This window comes from Odocoileus virginianus, chromosome 11 (genome assembly GCF_023699985.2).
Source record: "Odocoileus virginianus isolate 20LAN1187 ecotype Illinois chromosome 11, Ovbor_1.2, whole genome shotgun sequence".
Classification (NCBI taxonomy): Eukaryota; Metazoa; Chordata; class Mammalia; order Artiodactyla; family Cervidae; genus Odocoileus; species Odocoileus virginianus.
In genome coordinates, this window is record NC_069684.1 from 11249187 (window position 1) to 11268468 (window position 19282).

General features: G+C 42.5%; 1 protein-coding gene across 4 annotated transcripts in view; it reads right to left on the bottom strand.

Annotated features, from left to right (window-relative positions):
• Nucleotides 1-19282, bottom strand: part of PTPN14 (protein tyrosine phosphatase non-receptor type 14) — a 188019-nt gene that overhangs the window by 115143 nt on the left and 53594 nt on the right. For 2 of the 4 annotated variants that reach the window (XM_070473930.1, XM_070473928.1), the window contains exon 2: nt 1807-2128. In XM_070473930.1, the coding sequence (XP_070330031.1) occupies nt 1807-1980 (174 nt within the window). In that variant the 5' untranslated portion in view covers nt 1981-2128. Of the gene's footprint in view, nt 1-1806; nt 2129-8787; nt 8951-12024; nt 12298-19282 lie in introns of those variants that run through there. The other 2 variants (XM_070473929.1, XM_020899302.2) reach the window with 2 other exon arrangements.

The following is a 19282-nucleotide window of genomic DNA, read 5'->3' on the forward strand; positions in this document are numbered from 1 at the left end:
CGGGTGGGACAGGAGGTATATGCAACTCTGTGCTTTCCACTCAAATCTGCTATAAACCTAAAACTGCCTTAAAAAATACAACCTGTTTTGGGGTTTTTTTTTTTTGACCACAGCATGTAGCTTGCAGGATGTCAGTTCTCCAACCAGGGACTGAACTCGTGTCCTCTGCAATGGAAGCATGGGGTCGTAACCACTGGACTGCCGGGAAACTCCCTACAATGTTTTGGGCTTTTTGTTTTTATTTTGGGGGTGCATTGGGTCTTAGCTGTGGCATACAAACTCTTAGTTGTCACATGTGAGATCTTGGTCCCCGCCCAGGGATCAAACCTGGGCCCCCTGCATTGGGGGTGCAGTCTCAACCAATGAACCACCATGGAGCCCCCCCCCATAGTCTATTTTTAAGTTATCTACTACAACACCAATTGTAATTAATGTAGATCAAAATTTAAATCAAAATTTATTTTTCTAATACAAAGCTACTATCAAGTTTAGGATACACCTAAACTATAAAACATGCATGCTTTATGCCGATATACACACATATGCTTAAATGCGTACACCCTAATGTGCTACTAACAAGGAAAAAAGAGCCACTATCAACCACCAAGGTCAGAACCTTTCCTATGTTTATCCAATTGTGTCAGTTACCAAGCTACACGTATCCTTTGGGCGGGACAGTCTCCCCCACAGGAAAAGAAAAGTCAAAGAAGACCTGAACACCAAAACCAAAGTATAAACATGAGGACTGGTCGGAGAAACAAGTGCTCAGGTGAGGCATCCTCCAGAGGACAAGAGGCAGCCTGCAGTAGGTGTCAAGGGGACAGGAAGACCTTCCCTGACCCCAACTCCTGTGCAAATGGAAAGAGGGTGTGGATCCTGAGAGATGAGGAAAGAGATCAAATGTGATCATTTTCCAGAGGGACCACCCTGAGAACTGGGCAATGATATCCCAGGGCCCAGGACAATCCGAGGCTCTTTCTTACCCTATGGAGGGTTTGACGCTCAGGGGTCTGCTGTCATGTCAACACTGGCAACCGTTCAACCACGGCCCTTACCTACCAGCCTACAAAGCTCTCAAGAAACAAATGCCCGAGTGGGTCTCTCTCAAAAGTCTCTTCTCCTGAATGTCTATAAGACTGCAAAACAGCAGGGCTTGCTTATTACCAAAGGGCATATTGCTCTAAGAGTCTCTTCTAAAAAAAGGTAACGTGACTGTCTGAATGGTGAATCCTGGGTTTGCTTAAAGCCCAAAGAAAACATGGGTCATGAGGAATCTTAAGAAGAACAAAACTTCCCTTTTACAAGCTCCCACAAAAAAAGCTTCAATAGTCATGCTCACTATAAATGCTTTTTTCTTTCTTTTTTTTTCTTTTACCCTCTTTGAAGAGGGGAGTATAGAAACAAACAAAAAATAAAAGCAGCTACATCCACCCTGTATGTGGGAGTTTTCTCCTGGATATGTAGCTGGAACATCAAAACCCCAGCTACCCCATTTGATTGTTTTTAAAGAGAGTAAATGACTTTGGGGAGGAGAATCTCATTACAGCCTCCTCATGGGCTGAAAACAAAGGGGAGCTGCCATACACTCACCCCTATTTCCTGCCCCCCACTGCCCCCAGCCCCGTGCAAGCTCTAGGAGGTGTCCTTGCTTCTCGCCGCATCAGAGCAGGTCCCCGCATCCACCAAAGGTGTTACGATGGACGCCACGCTGGGAATCACAAGATGCTTAGAAAGCAGGCTGAGGCCGACGAGCCGGGTCCCCGGGGTGCACTGTGGCCTCTCCACTCCTCACACACGCGCCCTTACCTCCCGCAGCTCCAGCCTCTGGGCCACCGCCTCCAGGCACTCCTGCCCCGTGCTCTCCACAGACAGCGTGCATTCGATGACACTGCTGTCCAGCAGGCGAATGCGGGTGACAAAGCAGTTCTTGCTCAGGACGTTGTAGCGCCGCGTCCGGCGCAGCTTCAGGCCGAAAGGCATGGCTCTGCAGGCCTGGGATGCTGCCCTCGTGCCCTGGCGCCCACGCCCCTGAGATGGCCTTAGCAGCTTCGTGACGGGGCACTACCACCCGTGCTCCTCCAGGTGCGGAAAAAGGCGTCCATGCCCGGCGTGGTGCTCCGGAGGGTCACTGCAAACACAAATGTAGCAGCAAGGTTAGGGCTGGAAGGACAGCTCCAGGCCGCACACATTCTCCCACATGTGCACATCCCCGAGGCACAGATTCAGGAGCCTGCAAACTCTGATGCTCCCAAGCGCCTTGGTGGAACCCATGCACTTGACCTTATCTTACAAGGGTGATATGACAAGACCCGCTTGATGGCTAGAGACACAGATGTTCAGAGGATTAAAAGGACTCATCCAAGAACCCATGTGGCAAAGCCAGTATTCAAACCAATGTCTATGCAACTTCAATTCACATTTTTTAAGAGATCATATTCCATTTATTAGATAGGCACAGACCAAAAAAAAAAATAGTAATACCCATCACTGAGGAAAATGCTGGGTAATATTTTTTGGTGAGAGTGTAAACTGATGAAATGCCAAAAAACAAACAAAGCGTGGTTACTAATAACACATAAAACTTTAAATGTATATATCCTTTTACTCTCTGAACTTCTACTTTAAGAAATATTTTCTAGAGATACATTTGTCCAAGTTTGGAAAGGATATCCACTGAAAAGTTGTTTATATGTGACACTCCAGTATTCTGCCTGGAGAATCATGGACAGAGAAGCCTGGTGGGCTATAGTCTATAGGGCTGCAAAGAGTTGGACATGACTGAAGCAACTTAGCATGTACATATAGCATAAAACTGAAACATTTTCTCTATCAACAAAGGATTGGTTACATAAGTAGTACTATACCCACAGAGTGTAAAAATGTGTTATCACTGAAAATTGAGATAAATATATCATTTGCAAAACTGAATTAGGCTAGGTGGCTGGTGTTTTTGGTGCGGCAACCTAGGACATGGAATTAAATGCAATTAAAAAAAAGCAAGATGCTTACTGTATGCATAGATTCCAGTTGCATAAAATTAAAAATACGTTGAGAAAGACATATTCTTGTGTATACATTAAATATTTCTGAAAGGATGCACAGAAAGCTGTTGGGTGGTTGCTTCTTGGGAGAGAAATCTTTGACTTTTCTGTGCATTCTAATAAGGATTTATTCTTAATCTACTTACAGAGTATCACTTTTATAATTGAAAAAATAGGTAGCCAAAACGTGTGCTGCTAGATCACTGATGATAGAAGGAAAACTTACCATATTAACTCTGCTTGAGTTAAAAACGGAATATTTATGACAGCACAGGTAAAGGAAATCTCTTTCAATGTATGAAAGTTGTGTCCCACTCTACATGACCCTATCGACTGTAGCCCGCCAGGCTCCTCTGTCCATGGGATTCTCCAGGCAAGAATACTGGAGTGGGTGGCCATGTCCTTCTCCAGGGGACCTTCCCGACGCAGGAACTGAACTCGGGTCTCTTGCACAGCAGGTGGATTCTTTACCTTCTGAGCCACTGGGAAGCTCCTTCAGGGTACACATGGTATTTTAAATGATGGTTGTTTCAGGTAAAGAGAATTACGAGAGACTTTGTGGTTTAAAGGTTCCTTGGACTACTCTTGATTTTCTGTTTTTATTGTCGTGAACATGGATTTAATGATCGGGAAAAACATAGTGAATAAAAAAATATCATGTTTACTTAAGAACCAACCTTCCATAAAAACCACCCAACAGCTTGTATGGAAGTCAGTGTAACCGTAAGGTTCGAGAAGTCTCAGATGGGCAGCAATACTTGGAGTCCAATAAGATATTTATATCTCATTGCCCCTCTTTACCCAGCTATCAGAAAGTTTGCTTCAAGTATCATTAACTTCAAATTTCTTAAGTCTCTTCTCTATTCTTTTTTAGATAAACTTTTTATCTTATATTGGAGTATAGATGATTAACAATGTTGTGTTAGTTTCTGGTGTAAGACAAAGTGATTCAATTAAACATATACATGTATCCTTTCTCAAATTCTTTTCCTATTGAGGTTGTTACATAATACAGCCTGTCCACTCAAGAAAGGAGGAGTGAAATCTGAACTTTTTTTTTAACTTCTAAATATATTGTCTCATTTTAACCCCATTACCAGCTCTCTGGTGTTGACTTATAATCTCTATTTACAGATGGAAAAAGTGGGGTTCAATGATTTAAGCAATTCACTGACCCTGAACTTAAAATCTAATCTTGTTCCTCTTTTAACATTGTCTTTATTTTTAATACTTATACTTATTTTCTTATTTACTGTATTTTCTTATTATTGGATGATAGAAAATGAAATGAATATACATTTAATTATTAATTATAAATTAGTAATTAGTGATGAGTTAGTCTGCAACTTTTTTTAAGAAAAAGTGAATACATGAATTCTTTAATGTACTTAAAATCACAGCTGTATCCTTTCTTCACCAAATATTTACACAGATGTGGGGAACCAGCACCCTATTCTCATTTTGTTCCTTTACAAAATACTTGATGCAAAAGTCCATCCCCAAACTACACCAAATTTAACTCACTAATAACAAGATTTACTGACCCCCAGATGTCCTATGAATGCCAGTGATGACATTATTGCCATGGACAACACAAGAATAAAATAACAACAAGAAAAGCAGCTTTACCATCCGCCCTGTGCCAGCAATGCTCTCACTGGAAGGTTTCCAATGCTCTCATCTTCCAAAGCAGCCAGACATGTCCACATGGCCTCTCTGTACAACTTTCTGTTCCCCGTGAAGCACAAAGAACCATCTCCTGTTCATATGATCGTTCTGTTAATTTGACTCCCTAAGTCAGGCAGCCTTTAAGCCCGTTCCACACAGAATCACCTCTGAGCCCCCTAACACTTGGATAGACAAACAGGAATAGCTACTTGCAGGAATTCTTGAATTAATAATTCTAATGGCTTTAATATTTAGAAATCACTCCTTGTCAGAAATCACCCCAGGCCTCAAGCCAGGAGGTTGTCAGGACACAACCCTACAACACAGCCAAACACACTCCCAAGACTCCCTGGGCCAGCCTCTGATGTCTGCCCTCGGCACATTCCTTAGCATGACAGGTACATGTTTTATGAAGGCTTAAAATACATATGCGAGAGACTTGGGCTTGGTAAAATAGATGAACGTTTCTAAATCACTTTATGTTGGCAGAGTGTCGTGTTTACCTCCAAGGTAGGCCAACCTGATGATCTCCTGATATCGGCAGAAAAAAACATGGAGGGACCCACCCAAAAAAGGGGAAAAAAAAAAAGAATATCAGAATTCAACTATGGAGTCCTTAAAGAGTTTACTCCTCTCACATTTCCATGAACTTGCTAAAACACAGGGCAGAGGACATCAAGACTCAATTCCTATATTGAAAAACTAGAGAGCCTCAGAGAGAGGAAAATATTTGCTCTGTGGGCACAAGCCACATTTCTCATCCTGGGCTGGGCACTTTACCTTTGGGTGCGTCACTTTGAACACCTACGAAGGAATGTGGCTGGCTTGGTGCACATTTATCCCAGCACTGCTAAACACAGTCCCTGCTTTTAAATATATATTTGACAGGACACAATCCATAACACAGCGAGATAAAAAGTACACTGTACAACAAAGTGCACAGACACACACTGTTTTTATAATGAACAAAAACACACAAATAAACAGGAAAAAAGTAAGTTCACCAAAATGACTGTTATCTCAGGGCCCCATGGTGACGGTATCAAGCAGAAATCTCATTTGATATTTCATATATTGAACAATCATCCATCAGTCTCTGCAGGAAATTGGTTCTAGGACCTCAACAGAGACCAAATTTCGAGGATGCTCAAGTCCTTATGTACAATAGCACAGTGTTTGCAAAGAACCTATCTTACACTTTAATTCATCTCTAGATTACTTACAATACCTAATACAATATAAATGCTATGGAAAGAGCTGGCCAGCCTGGCAAACTCAAGTTTTGCTTTTTGGAACTTTCTGGAACTTCCCTTTTCAAAAATATTTCTGATCTGAAGTTGGTTGAACCCACATATGTGGATCTGTGGCTAAAAAGGGCCAACTGTATTTCTCAATTATTTTAACATTTTACAACTGCCTTATTTTTATAACTAAAGATTTTGTAACTAAAGATTTTTTTTTTAATACGCTACAGAAAATGATATGTCAGGTGCAACATCTGACAATACATCTCCTAGAAAATACCTATTTTAAGTTTTAAATAACTTTTGAAATCTTCAGTTTGCCAGACACTTGCCAGGTAAACTGTCAACAAAAAAGCTTAAAAGAAAACTGGTATGGTTCCTCTGAAAGTCAATGTCATGAAAAAAAAATTGAACAGGAAGGATTGGAGGCAGACTGCTCCAGAGTAAGAGAAATTCTGGAGTTATTAAAACAAAATGCAATGTGTGACCTTCATAAAACCGAGCTTGGGAAATAAAATAGTTATAAAACACACAAGACATTAGGGAAATCTGAAACAAGGAGTAGAAATGAGATGATATGAATGTTTTATGGTTTTCTTCTTTTTCAATAGTGGAATTGTGGTTATGTTCATTCCAGATTGCTCAGTGGTAAAAAAACCTGCCTGCAATGCAGGAGACACGGGTTCAATTCCTGGGTCAGGAAGATCCCCTGGAGAAGGAAATGGCAACCCACTCCAGTATTCTTGCCTGGGAAATCTCATGGGCAGAAGAGCCTGGCGGGGTCTGTGGGGTCGCAAAGAGTCGGACATAACTAAGTGACTAAACAACAGCAACAACATTATACATTTAGGTGTAAAAAGTCACTCACTTAACAGAAGGAGAGGGAATTCCAAATGAGTTGAGCAGTTCTAAGAGTCAAAGTTTAATCTCAGGGAACAGGACACACTCAAACCTTGCTAGGAGAACTGGATTCATCCAGAGAGGCCTGGAGAGAGTGTCAATTATTTATCCTCAGGTTACTCATCCACAAAGAAAAACTCAACCTCAGACTGTGCTCAGTCGCTCAGTCATGTCCGACACTCTGTGACCCCATGGACTGCAGCCCACAGGCTCCTCTGTCCATGGGATTCTCCAGGCACGAGTGCTGGAGTGGGTTTACTCACCTGTAAAGATAATCTCTTCCCCAGGTGTTGTGAGGTGCCAATGAGGAAACGTTTCCTGGGTGTGCTCAGTAAGTGTGGGCATTTTCCCCTCCTCTGCCCCTAGCCGTGAGCTGGCTTTGCTCAAGGATAGCAGAACAGATGTGTTTCGAAAGGACTTGAGGATCTTGGCACCTACTGTGGACAAAGTCTTTTAGAAGGGAAAACAGGCAGGGACTTCCCTGGTGGTCCAGTGGTGAAGACACTGCCTTCAAATGCAGGGGGTGTGGGTTAGATCCCTGGTCAGGAAACTGAGATCCCATATGCCTTACGGCAAAAAAAAAAAAATCCCAAAACATAAAAAAGAAACAGTACTGTAACAAAGTCAACAAAGACTTTTAAAATGGCCCATATCCCTTCCCCCGCCCCCCAAAAAATTTAAAAAGAAAAAGGCAAAACAAAGAATATAAAGTTTAGCATGAAGCAATGACAATACCATGGTGAAACCTGACCAAGTGTAAAACAAAATCATGGTCTCTCCCAGCACTGCACCCTTGCCATCCCCCTGACTCTGACATCTGGAGCAGAAATGAGCCAGCCATTAGGGGAAATGTCCCATTACCAGCCGATCGTCAATGGGTCAGAAGACTGTCATCTCAGGCGATAACGTGTATAGAGTGCGTGGTGTCAGTGACTGGTTTGGGGTTTGGTTTCTTTTGCTTGTTTTTTGGTAGAAAGTTGATTCTAAACTGTCTTTGGTTTTATAACCCATTTGGCTGTGTCTCTAAAGCTGCAGGCACATCCCAGTCTCTCTCACACTGAAGAATCTCCCATAGGCCTCTGGGCTCCCAAGTAACATCCTGAAGGGAAAGATCTGTGTCGCATTCAGCTCTGTGGTCCCCTGTGATCCAGAAATGGAGCTCTGGCCATGGCAGGAAGCTGAATAAATATTTGTCATTATGATGAAAGAAAGAATGAATCCTGAAAACAGTTGAGATTTTTGAAACCAAGGTAGGACAGGCATCTCCAGATGCCCTCAGTGAGACTGGAGGAATCTGGAGCCTCAGAGAGGATGGACTTGGGGAAGCTTCAGAGAGGCTTAAACCATGGAAAAAATGGCATGAGACATTATTTACCTCCCTGGTGCTTCTTGGGGGAAAAGTTTTACCCAGATTTCTAAAAGTTCTGCTTCTCCAGCCTTTGATGTGCCATATTCCGGGGGTGGTCTTGAAGACAAGAAAGATGCCATATGCCCGGAAGCTCTCTGCAAAAACTACGCTGGAACTACTGATAGGTCAGTGTTTCAGTGCACCCGAGACTGCTGAAAGCAATCTGTTGGGATATTTGCTCCGTAAACACCCCATTCCTTTCATGTAATAGGCAACAGTAAGAGAGAACGTACAGAAAGCTTTAAAGTCACTTCTAAATCCCACTCCTGACTATTCCATCAGATTTCCCAAACCTCTAACATGTACATATCCATCTTTAACTATCAGCTGTGAATTTCTAGTACTTTATACTCCTTTTATCTAAACATATCAGTGAAAATCCTGCCAGTTAAAAACACAAAGCTTCATCATCATACAGAAAAAATTATTTGGCTGATCTAATAAATCTTTAAATATGATGGGCTAAAAGTAGAGAGATCTTTCATAACGTCAACCAAGTACAGCTTAATCTTCTTTATTAAATTACCTGTATGGCGTTTAGAAAAATGAAAGACAGAAATTAAAACCCAAATCTTCAAGACGGTCATCACACTTTCTCTTGCGTCCTCATGCAATATTACATATACTAGCCTTTTTTCCCCGCCCCCCACCCCCAGATGTAAGGTCTGAATCACTAGCAGAAGCTAACTGTTGTTCAGCTGCATTCTTTATTTACCAACAGCTTCTGGAATCTTTCCAGCATTCCATATTATTATAATTCCCAAGCACACCTCACAGAACTATGTAACCCTGGTCTGGGTGTGAGAAGGGAAAAATTGATGTAACTCACACATCCTGTGTATAAACCTGCATAAGGCACAGCTTGGTTTTGAAAAATACGATGTCATTTTCCTAAGGGGAGTTTTAAAGAAGCATGGGGTGAGAGGGCATGAAAATGTCTTCTCTGGCTCCCTACTTGAAGGACAGCAGAAAGGAGGGAGGGTGGGGTGAAACAGTCGACTGGGCTTGACACATGAACACTACCATGTGCAGAAGAGAGAGCTAGTGGGAAGCTGCTGCATCGCACGGGGAGCTCAGCCCGGCGCTCTGTGAGGACCAGCGGGGCGGGGATGGCGGGGGCGGGGGCGGGAGGCAGGTTCGGGATGGAGGGGATACATGTGTACCTGCAGCTGATTCACTTCATGGTACAGCAGAAACTAACACAGCACTGTAAAGGAATTAGAAAGAATAGCAGAGAGGAAGTTCACTTTGTTTAGTAAAAAATCAGACTATTAGTTTCTACTATAAATTTGACATATGTCAAATTCTCTTTAGCCAAATACAATTTTTGTGCAAGATCTGAAACACAAATCTCTACCTTTCAGTGGCTAAACAACTACGACAACAAAAACAGAATGGCCACCTTTTAAAATCCCTTTATTTCTCTTCCCACTGGATGGATTTCAAACATCCAGCGGTGAGATCCAAGAAATGTGTCCAAAAACACATTTTCCAACATTCCCATGCATTAACTATGTAGTTGGCCTTTCAAGCCTTTTTTAAGCTGTATTTAAAGTGAGAAGAAAGGTTCCTATTATAGGGCCCCATCACAGGGGTACCGCACCCACAGGATAGGCAGCTACACAGTAACATCTATACAGAATATGGCTGAAAATCAGGAAACAGAGCCAAAACAGCCTTTGAGCATTCAAATATCACAAGGCCCTTAAGTCCAACATCATACACTTTTGCTTGGGGAAACAGCACTCTCACAGTTCATTCGTTCTAACTTTACATACATACCTTTATACAGCTAAATCCGCCCTTAGATTCAAAAGGGATAAGGAAAAGCACCTTGACAGGGCATAAAACCAGCAACGAGGGAGGTGACAGATAAATTGTAAAAAGACACTAGTGGTAAAGAAACTGCCTGCCAATGCAGGAGATGCAGGAAGTGTAAGTTCGGTCCCTGGGTTGGGAAGATCCCCCTAGAGTAGGAATGGAAGCCCACTCCAGGATTCTTGCCTGGAGAATCCCGTGGACAGAAGAGCCTGGTGGGCTTCAGTCCAGGGCGTCACAAAGAGCCAGACACGACAGCATTCGCACAACAGCTGTATCGCAGACACTCTGCAGTAAAAGGGAATGATTAAATAACATCCAGTGGACTCTGGTTAAGAAGGCAGAAAATGAATATATATTTAAACAGTCCCATTCATGGTGGTTAAAAATAACAAGAAAAAAAAAAAAAACAATGGTTCTTAAGAAGGTAAAGCTTCTGTTACTTGAAATCTTTTTTTTTTTTTTGCCTTAAACAAGTGGTTCCCTTTTATTTCTGCTCTTACACTCAGAAGCAAACCGGTTCCAAGAAGCATCACTGATGCCATTTTTAACTGGGGAAGGGAGAAGGAGAGAGGAGGACAGGGAGATGAGGAGAAAGAGAGGAGACCTGCAGAAGGCAACTCTGGGAAAACAAGCAGTTTCCATTTTTCATTTAGCTAAACTTTAAAGGCATTCAAAGTAACTCCTGAATATTTACAAATGAAATGATGCGGTGTTTGGAATTTGCTTAAAAGGAATGGGGTGGGGGAACTCGGCGGGGGGGGAGAGGGGGACGGCAGGTACAGGTGAAGCAATACTGGCCTCCTGGCCATGAGTAGACAGGTCTTAAGGGTTGGAGCCAGGCATGTCAGGACCCAGACCACTCTCTACAGCTTTGTGCTTACCATCTTTTCCATATTAAAAAGCTTTTTATTTTCTTTTTAAATAAAGAAGTACTTCTTAAATGGTACTTTGAAAGTAACCTGGTATAACAGATAACAGTGCCTACTTTGCAAGAGGTGTTTTACAGAAAAATAGGGTCAATATTTTCCCTCCAACCCCAATCCCTCTTGCCCTTCCAAAGTAAACCTTGCATCTAAGTAGATCAAATTGATAGTGGAGTTTTTCATTTCATTTTTAAAGGATGACAGGAATAGCTCTTTTGGTAGGTAAAGTGACAAGTTGGACAAAAGACAGAGAACAATCAATCAGGCATAAGATAAGGGATTCTTCTCCGTCCAACTTGCATAATCACCTGTATCAAAATACCTGACTCGGGTTCACTCCTTAAAGGAGTTCTCTGTGTCTATTCATGCCAGGAATGCTTTGTCCTAAAGACTCCACCCTTCTTTGAGAGACCATAGAATCTGCAGCTCTCAATCCAGCTCTTTCTTCAGTTAGTGTCTACACCCACAGCATGGTCATGTGTGTCCTGGAACGTTCAAGCCAGTGACCAGACTGGGCGATTCCTGCAAGTGTCAGAACATGAAGAAGGCAAGGACGGGCACCTCCATGTTTAAAGGAGATTCGAGGCCAGGGGTGCCCCGCTGAGCTTTAACTCCAAAGGCCCTAGGAGATGGCGCCTCCTAACACCCCATTTCACAGGATAGGGCATCCAGGCTGAAGACTCAAGATCTCACCAGTTCCTAATGATGCTATCGGACCCGCCACGTTCTTACTCAAGGAACCATTCTAATAAAATCCAGGAAGCAGGCTGGAAACCATGACTTGGCGATAGAAAAATGACAATGACAGAAGCAAGCCACATTCCACCAGGAGGACTGCGACACGCCCTCTGCAGTCTGACGCTGCTCCCCCCCAGATCCATGACTCAGACATGGCGGAGACAGACCCTGAGGCGGGCGAGCCATTTTCAGCCCCAGCATGTTCTATCCAGAGGCCACGGCAGCAGGATCAAGGCCCTGTTGGGCCCACAGCACACCCCCCTACCCCCGAGGCCTCTTACCTAAATGGTTTTCTTCCCACAGTCCTGGTCTGTGGTCTATGCCACCCAGTGGGGTGATCCGAGCAGGTCACACACAACCTCCTCAAAAACCCACTTCAGAAACAATCACAAGAGCCGCCACCGAGGTCTTCCAGCCTGGTCATGTGACTCACTTGTGAAAATTAAAAAAAAAAACAAGGGCTGAAGGTGAACACACCTTTCAGCTGCTTCAGCCGCTGCCCTTGGGGTGAACACCCCGAAGGGACAAAGCTGACGAAGGGCAGGGCTTTTGGTGAGAGGCTGCAGCAAGCGGGCTCCCTCAGCCCAGTTTCCACACCTCCCTTTCCTCCGCTTCCTTCCTGCCCTGAGTTCCCTGGACTTCCCTCGCAAGTCCAGGGCTTTCGGATGGGAGGACTCATCTGTGTCACTTCCTCTGCAGAGGCGGCGGCCAGGCATCGCTGCCCATCCTCTCCCCCGGGTCTGCGCATCCAGCGCTGGCTTCCCTGGGTGCGTCGCCTTGTTCCTGAGTCTCTCCAGCCCCATCAGTGAGCCTCGCCCCGATGTGCAGTCATTTCCACGCACAAGCCACTTCAAAGCCACCTCACTTTCTGCATTTGTAACATGGTGTTGATAAGAGTCCCACCCCTCACAGAGCTGTTGGAGGAATGACAGGAGTTAAGCACCGTTTAGGGGGCTGGCCCAGCGCCTGGCATGCGGTCCACAATGCGTCTGTCTGCCCTCGTTACTGTTATTTCACTGAATATTGCAGGAGGCCCAAGAAAACCCGGACTAAGCCCCCAAAGAGTTAAAACAAACAAAACCTGTTTTCCAACAAATCAATGCTTTTAGAATGTTTAAAGTCAAGACTATTCATCATAAGGAGGCAAAACATGAATGAAAAACAAGCAATTACCGATCCCGCTGATGGAGAACCATGACAGGGCGCCCACTGAGTTTCAGCTATGTGACCACCCCAGTGAGTCAGGAAGCCAAGTGGGTTCTAAAATATTATAATACAATCACCTCTCGCGAGCCAAGATGCTGAATCAAGGGGGAGAAAGAATGAAAACAGGTATGAACTAGTGTCAGCTGTCAGAGAGTTGCATAATCCCAACTGATGCAATCAAATGTTAATTACTAATGGGAGAAAACAAAGCTTCTACATATTGATAGATGGTCATGCGACAAGTATGTCCCTTCATGTAGGAAGACCACGTACACATATGCACCAATGCATGGCAAACTCACCCTAACTATCCTTTCTTCTCTTTGTCCCTTACCTGGTAGGTAGACACACACACAGTGGGTACTTGCTAAAACTTATGTTGTGCTAAGTAGTTCTGTGTGACAGTACAAAGATCTGTCTACCTCTCGCATAGCATAGTAACTTCACTGTTGCGAAAACATTTTCTTCATGTTAGGATCAGTGACCTCAAACCTGAAGATCTGCTCAGCTGCCTGCATCTCGCAAAGCAAGTCTGGGCCTTGAGAAAGGAGATACTGCACACGGGGTGACCCTTCCCCTGCACAGGGGATGTCTATGCCCTGTAGGGTGTGAGCCCCATTATGACCAAAGGGCAAATGTCAAGTGCTTCAGTTCACAAGTGGGACTTTTAGCTCTTATAAACTGAAAAACTTACACATGTACAATTCTAACAATTCATATCTAACAAATATAACAAAGACTATACAGAGTAAATCTCATTCAAGAGGCCCCCTTTTGCTCTGATTTATATTTTAAAATGTTAAGGATTTCAAATTTCCCTGGAAATAAACAACATCTACTGAAATCTTTGTACATAAGCAGAAAAAGAAAGAAAGAAAGAAATCCCTGGGAAAATAAATGCATACCTGATTTTCAACTAGATTGTTAGAGGGCAGGAACCAACAATGTTTTACACAACTTCTATAACCCCAAATCCTTCTGCACTGTAATTAATACATATTCTGACTCAGCAATGCCACTTTGGGGAAACTAACTGGAAATAAAAGCAATGGATCTTAAGGTTACAAGCAAGGATGCTGCAGTAAACATCATCTATAGCAGAGAGTGGGAACTAAGAACAACCCCTAGTAGAGTTATGACCAAATAAATTCTGTAATTGTCACATTATTTTTGGTAGCATGCAGTTATTAATAAATTAGGAATATCTGAACCTATGAACTCAGAGCAACACCCATTAAAAATTCTGTAACTATTGGCTTCCTGGAAAAGTTGAAAAAAAGGGGGAAAACAGACCACAGCCAGTCATCTTGAACATTTCTGTTTATACAAGCCTGGAGAAAGGTAAAGAACATTTCCATCCATCTTCAGAGAGATGAAGGGCAAGCAGAATGTCTACTTTTGTCTTTATAGCTTTTGGAGTATTAATACTGTATTAGAACCCCCAAAAAATTTACTTTAAACCACTTAGTCTCTGCCTCTCCTAAATACCATATGAAGGAAATTTGGAAGCAGTCTTCCTTCATGAGTAGTGAAGGAAGTAGTGAAGTATATCAGCTATCATTTATCACTTCAGTCATAGCATCATTTGAGTGATTAATTACTATGTGCCAAAACTGAGCTGAAGACTTTTCATGCATCATATCAATTAATTATCACAATCCCAATCTATAGGTAAGACAACAGACTATACAACCTGGCCAGTCCCAAAGCAAGCAGGTGCCAGAGGCTCCCTCCAAAGTCCAGTCTTTCACCATTAGACTACATGGCAATATGCACATTTGCCATATATGCCCTCTTCATAAATATTAATATTTAGAACACCATCTCACTAATCATATGGCTTTCAGCATCATATATAATCATCCCTTGAGTAAAAGCAAAAGGAAAAAAGTCACTTGGGATCAAGCATTCCTTTTCAAAATTAGAACTAATTAGAGCCACTTAATCACAAGGCTTCCCTTGTGGCTCAGCTGGTAAAGAATCCACCTGCAATGCAGGAGACCTGGGTTCGGTCCCTGGGTTAGGAAGATCCCCTGGAGAAGGGAAAGGCTCCCCACTCCAGTATTCTGGCCTGGAGAATTTCATGGACTATATATAGTCCATGGGGTCACAAAGAGTCGGACATGCCTGAGCAACTTTCAAAGCCATGTAAATTGTGGAATGTGTATGAATTTTCATTCTTTTGAATTAGAGTTAGAAATGTCATTCTTTTTCTCCCTTTAAAACTTTTAATAATCTGTAAGGCTTTGTGTTTATAAATTCATTAAAAGAAAATTGGAAATTATAGAAAATTAAAAGGAAAAAATAAAAGTCACTCATAATGTCATGACTCAGATCAACATAAAACTTTTGCCCATTTTATCCCATTCTTTTAATTAAGTATAAATTTGTTTACATAGTTGGGATTGTACAACATTGAGCTGTTTCTTTCTTTCTCACTCCTACTTTTTATCTTCCCATATTACTGAAAAATTTTCAAAAACAAGTTTAAACTGTTACATCATATTCTATGGGAAAGATCAACATTTCTCCATTGCTGAAATTTAGCTTGGTTCTGACTTTTTGCCATTGGTAAAGAAGATTTGCCTAGACCTCTGATAATTTTTTTACAGTAGATAAGAGGGAGTGTTATCAAGTCAAAAGCTACACGTTTTTAAAAGTCTCATTGTATAATTCTAAATTGATTCCCAAAGGACTATAAAATGCAGAAACCATGACAAACTGCTAAGACTTCCAATTCTTCACCTGTACAATGACTGAAATACCTTTGTTTCCTTAAATACTGTAATAAAAAGCTATATAATAAAACAGAAAGAAATTAAACTTGGGAGTCAAAAGCATAAAGATTAGGTTAAAGCTTCCTTCCCCTACGGAGTTACCATCAGCACAACTCCCCCCAAATCTGAAAAACCTCAGAAAAGGAACATTTCAACCCAAAAGGGAGACATCAAAGCTCCAAAGCGCCACGGACAAGAGGTCTGGGCCACAGAACGCCTCCCAATATCCAGCCTGCAGTAAATGGGATCCCCTCTCTCCAGAGCTACAGTGCTGTAACAGAGCAGCAGTTCTAAGGATAGCTTTTGAGAAACGGAATACGTTGCCCTCCATAAAGAGGTAACTATGGAAATTACTTGGCCTGAACATCAAATGACTGTACTTCCTTATATTTATATATCATTTCCTCAAAAACTATTATTCACTCAGCACAGACTACTGATTGTGGGAAATCCCAAAGAACAAGTAAAGACACCCTCTCTGCCTACCGAGTTGTAGGAAATGCTAGGTAAGGATAAAAACCAAGAGCAGCTGATGCTCGGAGCCGCTGTGAAGAGATCAGCCCAGACAGCAAGGGCAAGAAGGAAAGGAGTAGATGAAAAGGCACACCAGCCATCTGGAGACTGTTTTAGGCTTTAGGATAACCTACAAAAGGTAGAAAGGAAAATGACAAAGGTTGGTGGCTCAAGAAGAGTTTCAAGGATAGAGAGGTCTTCGGTTGAAGGTGACGTTCAAGCTCATTTTATTTCACACAAACACAAGATTTGAGACAGAAGCAAAGGAAGGTCCAAACATACAGCACAAGAATAAAAATTAAAACACTACTGCTCTTACTATCACATATGGTATTTTGAAACTGTCTCATTTACTCAAACACTGTCATAATCACTAGTTCTCAAGAGCAGTGAGGTCAAGATGGTAAATGAGTATTCTAATACAGCAGCTCAAATAGGCAAGTAGTGAAGAATGAAGATTCCATTCTACTACCTGCTCCTGGACATTCTCAAGGAAGAGTGAACTGATTCGGAAAAAATGTAATGGCACTTAGTCACAAGGTTAGAACTTTTAGATGATGGTTAAACACAACAAGGAAAAATTACCCAGGGTGACCATATTTCTGTATCTCATTCCAACAACAATCTGCACTGTGTTGAAATTTCTTCTTTGTAAAATATCCTTAAATCTCTACTTCTAATTTTATTCATTTCCTCTTACAGTCTTTCATCTTGAAGAGGGAAACTGTGAGCCATCATCTCTACATCACACCTTTAAATATTTAACACTTATTATGACATGCACTACCTCAGATTCCAACTTAATCTTTCCTTTCTTACCTTCTCTTTTTAGGTACTAGCTTACTGCCCTTTAATTACCTCTGTGGTTCCCTATTAACTCTAAACTCCCCTTCTCTTCTTCTAGTTGCAGAAGTGAAATGAGACAAGCTATCTTTACAACTTATCTCATTGAGATGAGCTCATGATTCAACAGAAAACACAGCACACACAAGCAGTTTTCCCACATCTTTCAGTTGAGTCCAGTCCCTCAGTGTCCGACTCCTTGCGACCCCATGGACTGCGGCATGCCAGGCTGCCCTGTCCACCACTAACTCCCAGAGCTTGCTCAAACTCATGTCCATCGGGTCGGTGAAGCCATCCAATCATCTCATCCCATGTCTTTACTTGAAGGAAAAGATCTCTCACTAGAGGAAGACACCAAAAAACACCAAACCAACCAACCTAGTTCTGTTTTCATTTGTACCAGATGAAGAAAAAGAACAGGGCAAAGGAAAAAGAACGTATAAAATCAGTCTGGAATATGTAGGATTAATCCCTTGCTCCATCTAGTTGCTTGAATCCAATCAGTAACTACAAATATGGAGCTAGAAGCTAGGAGATTGATGAGTTTAACTGACAAAATAAAGATGTTTATGCTCTTCTCCCAACTGAAAGATCACTTCAAGCTGAGGAGAGGAACAAGACACAAATGCTAAAAGCTCCAACTTGATGAAAGGAGGGGATTTCAGAAACCCCCAGCAAAAAAAAATAAAAAAAGCAAATCCAGACTGGAAAAACCTGGGAGAGCAGGTTAAATTGGCCCTGCTAGCCTACCTTTGAGAGGCACATCAGAGCAGGTGTTCGTTTTGTTTGCTGGGGTGGGTAGGCTGCTTTGTTTTGCTTTGTGAGCGTGTAGGTTGTGAGGAGAGAAGATTTGAAAGTAGGGGAACTGTTTGAGTGTCTTCACAAGGAAATGTTACTCCTCCCAGTCCAGACGGAACAGGAAGTCAGAGGGCTCCAAAAGAGGTGTCTCCAAGAGGGAAGGCAGAAGGGAGAGGGGTGTGAAATTATCCGACAAGACTGGATCATGTGGAATGTTGTATAAAAGGAGTTTCACAAAGCCACTGGAGGATGGTGGGAAGACTTAGATGATTAAAGAAAAGCCAGCAAAGGGAAAGGTAAAGCATTCACTAACTCAAGGAAAAATCAAACTGTGTTTGAAAAAGCAAATGCAATCTCAACACCCTGGGCTTAGCTGTAAACATTACTTGCATATTTATATGAATAGAAAGCACTGGACTGAGTCTAACCAGAGTATTCATGCTACTAATCATTCTGAAAGGATGGTGGAAAGGAAGATGTACGATAAATGAGCTCAAGCCCTCACCTCCCACCACCACCACCGCCAGCAGCAGCAGTTGGGCTGACATTACTGAACACTTAACTGTGTTTTGTAATTTTTATTCTGGGCACTTACTAATCAGCTCCTGTCTCTCCTAGGGGTCAAGACAAAAGGCATCTTGAAGCCTCCCAGGCTGAGAAAAGAGGAATTTTCTCCAGAAAGGAAAGGTCCCCTTGACCCCGAAGTCAGCCTTTGGGATTCCTTCAGTGAGAAGAGGAGCATCCCGCTCAGTTTCAGGATGTCTGTGACTGAAGAACAGGGTCCCATCAGAGGAAGCTAAACTGGACATAGAAGGGCCCCATGGACCCTGAGCTGGGAGCTCAGGGAGGGGAGAGAAATCTGAAATACAACTGACTTAGACCTGCAACTCCCGACCTCCACCACTCAGATACTACAGAGGTTAATCTAAATGCAAATGCAGGTGGCTTCTGCACTGAGTCTAAATCCATGAAGACAGATGACCAATGTGAATTAAAGACATTCAGCCTTTATATGTTAAGTGGTGATTCCTTGAAGACAGACACGTACAGATGCTGGCACCACTCTGGGTCAATAAGTGCTGATCACTAAGTGTTCATGGCCAAAAGCCAGACATTACAGTTACTGTTTATGGAGCATTTCCTGCACACTAAACTCTGTGTATGTATTATTTCCAGGACTCACATCACCAACCTTCTACGACGCATCACACCCATTTTATAGATAAGTAAACTGAAGCTTACAAAGTTTTAAGTAACTTACCTAAGATAAGACAGCTCACTAGCTAGCAATGGAGCTCACATGGTCTCCATTTGGCCATGTGGTGTCCCAGCTTCCATAATACATTACAGTATGAGCCTTTATTATGACTCTTCTAGAGTCTGGAGGAAGAGGGAAATCAGT